Source organism: Cottoperca gobio, chromosome 11, assembly GCF_900634415.1.
Source record: "Cottoperca gobio chromosome 11, fCotGob3.1, whole genome shotgun sequence".
Classification (NCBI taxonomy): Eukaryota; Metazoa; Chordata; class Actinopteri; order Perciformes; family Bovichtidae; genus Cottoperca; species Cottoperca gobio.
In genome coordinates this window covers 10,012,437-10,025,643 of record NC_041365.1, presented here as the reverse complement: position 1 = coordinate 10,025,643, position 13,207 = coordinate 10,012,437, and the positions used below count along the sequence as shown (strand labels likewise).

The 13,207-nt window shown below is 42.0% G+C and overlaps 1 protein-coding gene across 1 annotated transcript in view; it reads right to left on the bottom strand.

The window, feature by feature from the left end:
• The window catches only part of LOC115015452 (oxysterol-binding protein-related protein 10), a 65,978-nt gene that overhangs the window by 51,509 nt on the left and 1,262 nt on the right, over positions 1–13,207 (bottom strand). The window contains 1 exon segment of the mRNA XM_075074136.1: positions 2,342–2,517. Coding sequence (XP_074930237.1) covers positions 2,342–2,517 — 176 coding nt within the window.

The following is a 13,207-nucleotide window of genomic DNA, read 5'->3' as shown; positions in this document are numbered from 1 at the left end:
TATTATTCTGCTTTAGCTAATTACACTTTGGTTTAGAGCCAGAAAACCGCTCAGGCTACTTTACAGCTGTGTCAGAAGACACATGTAAGTCCCCCGATGGATGAAATTAGATATTCTTGCATTTATAATGAAACATTACTAAAAGTTGGAACAACATTTACATAGAACATTATAATGCTCTAACCCAATAATCACCTATGATTTCCTTGAGAGACCTGATTTTGATAAATATTCATTATGTTATGTACAATAATTTTACTAAAAGACTCAAACTACCATTTACAACCTCAACGATAAACCTTTAACTCTTTAAATAATGTTTTATTTCAATCTTTGCTACAAAGAGCACTCTCTGTCACTGTCATATTTGATTGATGATCAGTTATTCTTTTTTTTAGGAGAATTATCTGTAAATAAAAACAGCAGATCAATGTTTGTACAGCCCTGAGGAGTATCTCCAGTCTTCCTCACAAGCCGCATACAGCCCCAACAAACTACAACAAAAGCCCTCTCCTCAAAGTAGCAGCAGATTCTGTGTATCCAGTTTCTTCTTACACAAGTTGGCGACAATGACATTTGCTCAAAACCCTCTTGACAAAAAAGGTATCAACACGAGAATAAAGGTGGCATTTAAAGCTTTAGACCCAGACCCTCAGCTTACAAATACTGGAAAAGGACTCCCGACTGAACCTTGAAGTTACTCTTTTTCCTCCCCCAAGGTGAGCTTGCAGGGATTCCCATGGTAACCAATACCAGAGCTGAGGCGTACCGGCTAATCTTACTCGCCAACTGTTCAGGATGTTCATGTGAGCCTCTTTGTACCCTGCTGTTGGAGCAAATTGAGGTTTTTGAGTTCAAGTGCTGATATTTAACTGCATTTATTTTCAGAAGAAGAATATTTTAAAAGCAGTTTTTAATGTTGGGAGTCTCGGCGCCGGTCAAACCGCTAAACAGGACGTGTGCTTGTTTAGCTGAGCTGTATCAAAAAGATTGCTTTACTCGCTCAATGACTTTCTTAATCTTTCCCAAATCTCACTGAAGCGTTCGAACCTCTGCCTGTGAGCTACTCAGCCCAACTTCTTCATATCTGTTGGATCATTGTTTCCTCTAAGCTCAATACACATGGACCACTGAGTTATTCAGGGAATATAGGGCAAGTTATTCTGATATCCTGCCCCTCGAGAGTGCAGGGGACATTCCGGCGGCTCAAGTGGAGCAACGGTAAAAAGGAGTTTCTCTCGCTTTAGTGGACACAGGTCACTGAAAGCAAAGGCCTTCAACAAAGTGACCGGCTGCAGGCTCTTTGTCTGGCACTGGGTCTTAAAGCAAGATTTCACTTTGGTGTAGATTTAATGCTTTGGCCAAAAATCTTCTTTCTACTCAATATACAATGTTTTTCACAAAACTGTACATTGTATGTCGGAGGTGTTTTTACTTCCTTGGACAATAAAAATGCTGAAAAATAAAGCAATTAATATAGAAGTAAGCCCTTCACCACTGACAAAGTAAGCACTTCACAAAAGGTATTACATGTGTATTACAGTTAGGGCTGCCTTTATATTCATTATATATATCATAGATTATTTGCCACTACCTGCTTCCTGTGTACAGTATTTTTCCTATGTTTGTACGAACAGTATGTTTACAGCGTAAACAACAGTCTGCACGTTAACTATCCAGCGTCTTAAAAATAATGTTGCAGTTGTTTTTTATATACTTTATTAGCAAGTTGCACTATTGGATGACAAGAGTTTGTTCCATTGTAAGCAAGTATAATGACAATAAAGTTACAATTGAGAAACTGAAACTTTATTTGTTTGATAAATTACATAAACAAAACTATTTTTAGGTTGATTGACTATTTGTTTTGGCACAAATTAAAGTAATATATCTGGCTCTTTAGCTGCTAAATGCTCCACTATGTTCATCAGCTTGTCTATCCGTGTCTGTCTGTTGATTGGTGCAGGGCAGGTAATGTGAAAACAGCTGCCTGATGCAACTGGAAACGAGCATATGAGAGCAGTGAGAGTGAATCAAAACAGTAAAAGGTGCGGGCCATAAAAACCAAGACAAATAGCTGAAAGACACTAATATGCTCCATAGAGCTGAGGGAAATAATACTAATTCCATGAGGGATCCACTGTCCATCTAAAAATATCAATTAGACTAGATAACCAGCTGTCCAGTGCATTTACAAATACTGGATGGAAAAAGTTAATTCATAAACACTCAAGTATGTGCACACTGCACCCCAAGCGCCTGCAACATAAAACACACACACTCCACTCAGTGTTTGTACTTATCCATATACGGGCAGCCGGCGGCCGGCATGAGGTCATACCTCTGAGTTTGTACAGCTCTCCATTGACAGAGTTTACAACGAACATGTGCGGAGCCTCGTCGCTCGGGGTTACCGATGCACCTATCAGGGGCAGGGACCCACGGGCCTTCTGGCTCTTCCCCTGCTCGTTGACAAAGTACTGCAGCTGTCCCAACTCTGGATCCAACACAAAGTACCTGCATGGGAGGAAAACAAACACAGAGTGTTAAGAAAGTAATGGGCCAGAGAGAAAGAAAGGGGAGAGGGAAATAGAAGAAGCACCGTCAACGTTATCATCATTTTGTTTTATGCTCTCATTATCGCAGCTTGTTTACTGGTAAAACTTTTTTGTTTGTTTTTATTCCTGTTGCGCAATCTTTTCAGGATATGTGAGAGAGATTAAGAAAGCGAGGAGGAAGGAGGGCTATTGAACGAGGGTGAGATGAGGCAAACGAGAGACACAACACACTTAAATTTCTCACCTCTCATGCAACAACGCCTGTAGGATATTATTTACCACAGCTTTCCACGCGAGATTCGTTAAAAATACCCCTCCGTGCACATTAAAAAACCTGCTTTCACAAACATCAAGCCAGCAGCTCAATTCCAAATTACTCAAGGTAGCGATTAGTGCGGTCATTTTGAGCAGAAGCCACAGCTCGAGGCGGTGTGGAAATTAAACCTCACATTTTCCCCTTTGTGATTAATAAATCACATTCAATCACTGCATAATTGAATCTCAGCCTCGCTCATCGCAGGCTTGGATATTCAAAGCCAGACAGACACATAAGAGAAGCAGACATATTTCATTTCCTTTGGCAAGAAAGGATTGTGTATGACATTCAAGAAACCGGCCTGTCTGCTCCGCTTAAAGCTTTATATTTGGTTCTGCAGTTCAACACGGGCCAGAGTGATACTGGGTGGCTTTGGCTGACATATCCATGTTTGTGCTCAGTGGCATGAGGTAACAGCAGTTGTCTTTATCCTGTCTTATGCTCCATGTATTGCCCTTCTTTTCTCTGATAATCCCCGTGTTCACAATCAATGTCGTCTTTCCAAACAAGACTACAGAAGCTGCAGTATTGAACTGGCCTTTACCAAGAAGCATCGCTCTACACACGACTCATTGTCGGAGAATTCACGGCGAGCGAGCAGGACTGTTGATGACGTTTCTATTGCAGTTGGCGTGAAACCGGAAGAAGACAAACATGCGAGGGTGAAGAAGAAGGGCCAATGACACGAAAACGGCAACAAAAATGATGACGAGATTTGGAAATTTCTGTCTGAAAGGGCCGATGCACTCTCTACCCAGGTGCCACCCCCTTTTGCCTAAACCAAACAGAAGCGTTCTCACTTACTGGAAATACTCTGACACGGACAATATCCTGTTGTGTGCTACATGTGTGAAAGGGAAACTCCGGACAATGACCTGATTCTAGGGATATTGTCCAGAGTTCATATGAGAAAAATGTCTAGCCAAGTAATTCATGGCTAGACATATCTAGACTAATTACATAGTCATACCTATACACAACTCTAATATCTAATAGATATTCAAATAATATATCTAATATTTGTCTATAAAATGTTTTTAAAAACTGTGAAATATTCATGTTTCTCTTTTTGTTCAACAGTTCAAAACCTAAATGTATGTTGAGCATTGTGACTTTATTAAGATCAGATTTCAGCCAAACATGTCTCTTCCACAGAAACACAGTTTCTGTCATTATAAAAATGTATCTGTTACATACATTTAGTCACGTCAGGCCACCAACATGTTTTTTAGTGCCTCAGTGATAAATGGTTTCATGTCGCCTTATATAAAACTGATCCCAATGAGTGCCACACAGTGAGATGACGTAACTTTAATTTAGGAGAAAAGAGAGCACAGGCATCAGATCAATACTCCCTAATGTTTGGCCACTCAAGCAGTGTGTGGCTCAAGGGACAATGTGGCAATTGTTCCACTACTTCGGTCCAGACTGAAATATCTCAACAACTACTGGTGGGTGGATCATCATGGAGTTTGCTACAGACATCCATGGTGCCCAGAGGATGAACCCTAATGACTTTGGTGATCCCCACGACTTTTCCTCTTGTGCCACCGTTGGGTGAATGACATTCCCATGGGCTTTGGCTTAGTGCTAATTCATTTTAGAACTACGACATGGTAAACATTATACCTGCGAAACATCAGCATGTTAGCTTTGTCATTGTGAGCATTGCTGATGTTAGCCTTAAGCTCTTAGTACAGCCTCATAGAGCGGCGAGCGTCACACTAGACTCCGAGCCTTGTTTTCGATTAATCATTTAGTCTAAAGAAGGTCAGATAGTTCAACCAACATTGCAAAACACAAATATATCAAATTTGCAGATATAGGAAACGGAGAAAAGCAGCAAATTCTTACATTTTAGCGGCTGAAGGCAGCAAAGGTTTAACATTTTCACTTGATAAAAGATCAGATTATTTACTCATTTATTAATCATCAACTAATTGTTTCAGCACATCATGAATGGCTTCCGTCTTCAAATATGCAAACGATAAGAGGGCAAAAGAACTCTGTTACTTCCTCCTACACATCAGGCATTTTCCCATGAACCCTCCAAAGTTCCCCAGAGAGGATGCAGTGAATACTGTTCTCTGAAAATCGATCCCCAGTCGTGGCCTTGCCCCCTTCCGTCAGGAGAGCTGTTGATTTATGTCGACTACAGCCAACCAGGGAACGATCTGCCTTTGTCAGTTTTTATCCAGCAGTCTCACACACACACACACACACACACACACACACACACACACACACACACACACACACACACACACACACACACACACACACACACACACACACACACACACACACACACACACACACACACACACACACACACACCTTATCCCCTGTTCAGTCAGCAGAGTTGTGGCTTTTACCGTTGACCCCTCCAGGCAAGTCCTTCATTTGCGGCTAAACCACAATGCAAACCTTTAACATGATGGATGGTGTTGGATAAATAAACCCTGAGCTTTACATTCAGTCTCTCGTGTCATAGCAGTGCTGATAATGTTCGACCTGCAGTAAACTTTTCCCCTCTGGTATCGTGAAGCTGCAGCAAACTAAGCTGAATGAAACAATGACAGAACAACACTGATGGAACCTTTGCAGCACTGTCACTGCCCTTGGTAAACTGCATATCCTGATTTTAAGGACTTTACTTATTTAATCAGGATCAAAATATCTGTATCCATACAAATATTATTTTTTCAGGCATGGAAAATGCTAAATTTAACTTCAGTTGCTTTTTTTTTTTTTTTTTTCATCAAAAGCTATGCCCACTAGCTCTGAAATGTAATCACCCACTCAAGAATAGACTTCTGTAACAACAAAGAGCTTTTCAATACTGATCCTTTTTCCCTTTCTTTTTTTTGCTGATATCATTGAAGTAAAATCGGCACCATAACAATAACAACACTGTTAAAAGAGCTTAGTCACGTACATTTATCCACATCAACAGAAACACTGCCACTTCCTAACGCAGGAAATAGCTTGTCAGCAGAATTTGTATCTCCTCTATGCTCTTTTCGCAGTTAATAAAAAACTTTCAGAGAAACGTCAGACCGGGAGGAAGGCAGTAAATCACCCTTATTATTGGCAGGAAATGCGAGTTATACAGTAATAACATGTATAGCGTTGTAGTGTCAAAGGGGTTATGTAAAGCAAACACTTTATTATCACACACTATCATGGAAGAGTCTTAAAGCTATATCAAATTACTTTTAACTATGAGGAGGCTAAAAAACACCAAAACAAAGTAGATGCTCAAATGTTGTATGTAGCGTACACTGCACTGCACTTATCCGAAACATGCACCCCTTTAAATTAATCTAATGGCATTTTAACATGTCAGTCTCATGTTCTGAATAAGCTCTGTGGTTTCTTTCAGTCATAATGGCATTCTTACTAGGTCAGATCTTGTAAGATGTTTTTATTACTACCAGAACCAACTTCCCCTCCGGGACAAATAAAGCTCTTGAACTTGATCAAGTAAAATGTCTGCATCACTTTCAACACGACACAAGTCTGAATTGAATGCCTTCAGATTATTGTAAAGGCCGCAGCAAAAGGTAAAAAAGGAACAATATATAATGCATGTATTACTGCCTCCTAAGATCCCTGTAATGAATGAAATATATCAGAAGATGAAATTAGTGGAATAAACTAGGAAACACAAAAGAGACGAGTTTAAAGGAGATTCTTCTGAGATCAGATCCGACTCTAAAAACTATTCTTCCTATAATGCAGAATTTCCACTGCATGGTACTGTACAGCTCGGCTTGACTCGCTTTTGGTACCAGGTACCTTCCTTGATTCCCCCCTTCATTGTAGGCGGGATTGAGTTGAGATGGTTGTCAACTCCTGACAAAAACTTTATTTTGCAGTTACCAGCAAACCAACCGACTAGGCTACAGTAAAGACTAATTTAAGCCACCAAAACATTTTTTCTAAAACACCCAACAAAGCCGCATTAGCCCGACTCACAGCTTTAATCAAAGCAGCGCTCCTTTTCCAGTGAACACATCTGCACAGAAATGATTCATCCCTCACAATGTACGCCCCACCCTGCTGACCGCTTTGGAAGACAGACATTTTAGAATTTACACATGTAGCAACACTTTCAGATCCAACCTCATATCACAAGATATCTGGAAAAGGAGACAGAGAGCTCTGAATGTTTAGTACTCTGTGATTTGAATGCAGATCACAGAGTACCTACATAAGATGCACAAACACTCATCAGGCTAAGATTAGGAACTAACAAGGGAGCAATATATATCCTGCATGAAAAGAACACGAGACCTCATTTACAGTTTGAAAACCTGAGTTATCACACGCTAAGCATGAGAGGCTGATGGTAATCACACACACACACAACCATCTTTGTATCCGTAATAAAAGACCAAAGGCAGAGATATCATCCAATCATTGCCTACATGTTACACATGTTTCGAGTGTGTATTTGAAATCTTTGAAACTTAAAGTTTTCAATAATAATGGTTTAAATTAACAATTAACGGTTGTTTGTTTTTCTCTGTATTACTGTTTAATTATCACAGACAACATTTTGTTTTCCTCTCCGGGAACAATCACCTTACCGTGGTGGAGAGGTTTGTGTGTCCCTATGAACCTGAGAGCTGTGTTGTCTGGAGCCTTGTGCTCCTGGTAGGGTCTCCCAAGGCAAATTGGTGTCAGGTGAGGGGCCAGATTAAGAATGGTTCAAAACGACCTCATGAAAAAAAGGGAAAGAGAAGGAGACACCCTGCCCGGAGGAAGCCCGGGGCCCCCGTACTCCTGGATAGGGGTTGGACTCTATTCTTCTCCGGAGTTGCCCAAGGTGTGAGGCGTCGGGCGGGTGTGGGGATACTCACAATTCCTCGGCTGAGCGCCGCTACGTTGGAGTTCACCCCGGTGGACGAGAGGATCACCTCCCTAGGCCTTCGGGTTATGGGGGGGAAACTTTGACTGTCGTTTGTGCCTATGCCCAAAACCGCAGTACGCAGTATTCGGCCTTCTTGGAGACCCTGAATGGATCCCTGCAGGGGGCTCCAGTAGGGGACTCCGTAGTCTTGCTGGGAGACTTTAACGTGCACGTGGGAAACGTGCACGTGGGAAACGATGAGACACCTGGAGATTGGGAGCAACGGCCTCCCTGATCTAAACCCGAACGGTCGTTTGTTGTTGGACTTCTGTGCTAGTCATGGAATGGCCATAACAAACACCATGTTTGAACATAAGGATGTTCATAAGTGTAAGTGGTACCAGAGCACCCTAAGCCAAAGGTCAATGATCGATTTTGTGATCGTATCATCTGATCTGAGGCCGCATGTTTTGGACACTCGGGTGAAGAGAGGGGCGGAGCTGTCAACTGATCACCATCTGGTGGTGAGTTGGATCAAGGGGTGGGGGAAGACTCTGGACAGAGCTGGTAAGCACAAACAGGTAGTGCGGGTGAACTGGGAACGTCTGGAGGAAGACCCTGTCCGGGAGATCTTCAACTCACACCTCCGGCTGAGCTTTTCAGACATCACTGTGGAGGTTGGGGGCAACCTGAGTCGCCGATGTTCAAAACCTCTATTGCTGAAGCTGCGGTGAGGAGCTGTGGTGTCAAGGTCTTAGGTCCCTCAAGGGGCGGTAACCCTCAAACACCGTGGTGGACCCCGGTGGTCAGGGAAGCCGTTCGACTGAAGGAGTCCTTCCGGGTTATGTTATCCGGGAGGACTCTGGAAACAGTTGCAGGGTACCGACGGACTCGAAGGGCGGCAGCCTCTGCCTTGGCAGAGGCAAAGCAGCGGGTGTGGGAGAAGTTCGGAGAAGCTATGGAGAAGGATTTTCGGTCGGCACCAAGGTGCTTCTGGAAAACCATCCGGAACCTCAGGAGGGGGAAGCGAGGAACCATCCAAGCTGTGTACAGCAAGGGTGGGACCCTGCTGACTTCGACTGAGAAGGTTATCGGGCGGTGGAAGGAGCACTTTGAGGAACTCCTGAATCCGACTTACACGCCCTCTATGGTAGAGGCAGAGCTGGAAGCTGATGGGGGACCATCATCAATTTCCCTGTTGGAAGTCACTGAGGTAGTCAAACAACTCCACAGTGGCAAAGCCACAGGGGTTGATGAGATCCGTCCAGAAATGGTGAAGGCTTTGGGTGTTGAGGGGCTGTCTTGGTTGACACGCCTCGTTAACATTGCGTGGAAGTCTGGGACAGTGCCTAGGGGGTGGCAGACCGGGATGGTGGTTCCCCTATTCGAAAAGGGGGACCAGAGAGTGTGTGCCAACTACAGGGGTATCACACTTCTCAGCCTCCCCAGTAAAGTCTACTCCAAGGTGCTGGAAAGGAGGGTTCGGCCGATAGTCGAACCTCTGATTGAAGAGGAACAATGCGGATTCCGTCCTGTCTGTTTTGTGGATCTGGAGAAGGCGTATGACCGGGTCCCCCAGGTGATACTATGGGAGGTGCTGCGGGAGTATGGGTGAGGGGGTCACTTCTGAGGGCCATCCCTGTAGGCCAAAGCGAGAGTTGTGTCCGGATACTCGGCAGTAAGTCGGACTCGTTCCCAGTGAATGTTGGAATGCAGTTCGGTGGCCTGAGGATCTCATCGCTGCTCTTTGCAGATGATGTGGTCCTGATGGCGTCTTCTGTTTGTGACCTTCAGCAGTCACTGGATCTGTTCGCAGCCGAGTGTGAAGCGGTTGGGATGAGGATCAACACCTCAAAATCTGAGGCCATAGCTCTCAGCAGGAAACCGGTGGATTGCCTACTCCGGGTAGGCAATGAGCCCTTACCCCAAGTGAAGGAGTTCAAGTACCTTGGGGTCTTGTTCGCGAGTGAGGGCACGATGGAGTGAGCGATTGGCCGGAGAATCGGAGCAGCGGGGGCGGTATTACATTTGCTTTACCGCACCGTTGTGATGAAAAGAGAGCTGAGCCAGAAGGCAAAGCTCTCGATCTTCTGGTTGATCTTCGTTCCTACCCTCACCTATGGTCATGAAGGCTGGGTCATGACCGAAAGAACGAGATCACGGGTACAAGCGGCCGAAGTGGACCAGAAAAATAACCTCTTTCAAATGAATCGACAATGTGAACGTAAAAAGAACAGAGTACCTTTTCTGTTGGTCCACTTTAAGAGGACTGAGATGGTTAGTTTAAAAGGACTAAATGTGAAGAAAAAAAAAACTTAAATCTCTTTTACAAGAGACCTAGCCAAGACACAAGTAGCATAATCCAACACATAACAGGAAAACAGCAACAATAGGTAGTACAAATGTACATTACATGATACCATGTATTAACAAGGCAGCAATATGTAATCATGTGTTTGTTAGTAAATTGAAGAAACTGCAGCTAGCAGCGATCACTTCCATTATTCTAAGTTTAAAATCATTGAAAGAGAAATAAGTGTCTCAACGTTAAGCTTGGCCTACAGATCGTTCCAGGAGCAAGCCTTTTGCTCGTTGCACAGAAAAGAATATTGTTAAAGTACAATTGTGTTCAAGTTCAAGTTCAAGTTTCAAAGTTGAAATAAACTGAAAGTATCCTTAAGGTCAGGTCTAGGAGTTAAGGAATGCATTATGTCAATGACTAAAGTATAATATACGTGTATAGAAACAAAAAAGGGTTACACATTTTCTCTGATGGAAACCTACACACAGCACCTACACAACATAACAGCACTTCACGCTGACACATGGCCACCCACACAGTGGCAGAATTAGCTCCACTCAGGTCTGCTGCCCACCACGACACCACCTGCCAAAAACACACAATGTGTTCCTCCGCCTGATAAATATTGGAACGTGACTGACTAGTGTAATTACTCAAACACCGGCAGTCTCCACCAGCCTCCCCTCCTTCAAGTATTTCTATATATAAATGCTGTAGGCACTTAAAGATATTAACTAAACACAACCTGAGAAAGTATTACTCTGTTCTTCCTCTAATGAGTTTAGAAAAAAACAAACATAACAAATCATTTTGAAATATCTGCAACAAGCTTTATTTCTAAATTCAAGTTCTAGTTTTTTGTTTGTTTACATCGATTTAATACACAGGCCTTTATTTTCATTTTATCAAGGTGAGAACTTAAACTCTACTAAAACATATATGAAAATGTCAAGTATTTATACGGCTAAAATCATCGATTGTGCCTTTAATCCCCACACAGATTAATGTAAAACAAAAAGTAGATAGCAATATCTAAACTACTTTAAGTTACTGTTATGAATCTGGAGTAAATCTGTGCTTTACTTTGTAAACTATAGCATGGTAAATAGTCTCAAGAGGCCATGTAAAGTTGAAATAATGCAGTACCGAAGTAGTTTCATTTACAGTACATTACTTTACATTACTAGCTGTTCTGCAAAATATAGTCTTGTAAATGACAGTACTGACAACCAGACGCAAACTCCTATGTTGAAATCATGACAGTCATGAAACATTTTCCTCCAAATGGACATATTTTTTCTTCTTTTCTGGACGTGCAAGTAAGCAAAATATTAGTCTCATACAAAGTAGTGTGTACAACATAATTATAACACGACTCCAGGAATCATCTTAATCCTCTTATAAGGGGTTAAATCGTTTTAATTTCAGGTACAGAACAACCATCACACTTTGATTGGTCACATCGTCACAGTCAGTAGCAACCGGCATGAAATAAAATATGACATTTTCAGGATGTTTCAGTCAGCGCTCTGCGTCTACACATTTAGTTGAATCTCTCCTTGAAAGCGAGCCCTTCACCTTCAGGCACTTTGAAATTGAAACGGGACAGGTACCATCACCCCAAAGAACAAATCGATTCAACACCACCCTTCCTGATAACAACTCAGCTTACATCCTGCACATAACACCCTGCACATTATATGATATGTGTTCAAGTGTTTCTGTGAGCACAGGTATAATTCCTGTGGGTGCATCAAGATGCAGTTCAGTGCATCATCTGCCTGTCAGTTTAATGGGAGAGCAGAGAGAAGCCATTCTTTCTCTCCACCTCCGCCTCCCTCTCTCACCCCTCTCTCACATATACACTGTCTTCCAGCCCAGATCATACACACTACAGTCTCAGCTTCCTTCTTCTCTGCAGCGACAATGGGACAGTTATTCTTGTGTGCATTGGTGAAAATAACTATTCTATTCCCAAATCACACTACAGCTGCAGAACAGAAACCCTGCATAATTCATGTTAACGGTACAGAAGTTGAGCAGTTTACAGGAAATACACGAAAAGTCTTTCTACTCCTCTTTAGAAAAAAACCATGGCTCACAACAACAACAACAACAACAACAAGTGTAGGCTGTGGTAATATTTTCAAATTAAAAGCTCATAGCCTCTCATAAAAACTGTCTCAGCGCCTGAGTCGAGTGAATCGGACAGGGCAGGGACAGGCACCCATAAATGCTGCATTAAGTACAGTTGCACAATAATGCACCGCTGTTGTTGCTTAGATATTCTGCACTTCATTATGAGAACAGCTGCAGTGCTTCATGAGCAGCAGAGTATCAGAAAACCACAAGATACGACCACCATGTCTGTTTAATAAAATAAAACCAAACATGTATCAGAGAATAGTGCACATATAGTGAACACATGAATGCATTTGTAGATGTTTCAGGCTAAATGTCCACCTAAACAATGCAATACAACCGCCCTACAATAAATCTTCAGGAATCTTATAACTAGAGCTACAACGATTAAGCGATTAAGGGATACAGAAAAACTATTTTGATAATCGCTTCATTCTTTCAAATGATTAATAAATTGGACTTGGTGGATTAAAACAAGCAATTTGAACACATAACCATCAGGTATTGTCCATAATTGTCTTTATAGACAAAGATTAATTGATTAATCAGGAAAAATAATCTGCAGATTAATTTATAATGAAAATAACTATTATTCTCACAATATTTGAACATCATACAGTGGAAAACTGCTAACTGGATAAATTACTGTACGTAATGGAGACAGTTTCTAAAGTAGCAGCAGACTTTACTGATGCACAGCTGATATCAACATTTCTTTATCAACCCAGACGATTTATCGGTCTGGCTCTAGTCAAATAATTTATGGACAGAACATCAATACTTTTTCATGCACAAATGTCAAATATTGTCTGGCACCAGCTTCTCAAATGTGAAGACTCCCTGCCTTATCTGGTCTAACATTCTAGTAAATTTAATATCTTTGGGTTATTTAATGAGAAGATGTCATGCGTGTCGTGTGATTGGGCATCTGTCGCTGTTTGCTGACATGTTACAGACCAAACAATGAATCAATAAAATAGTCATCAGATTAATTGATAATGAAAATAATCATTAGTTGCACCCGAATACTG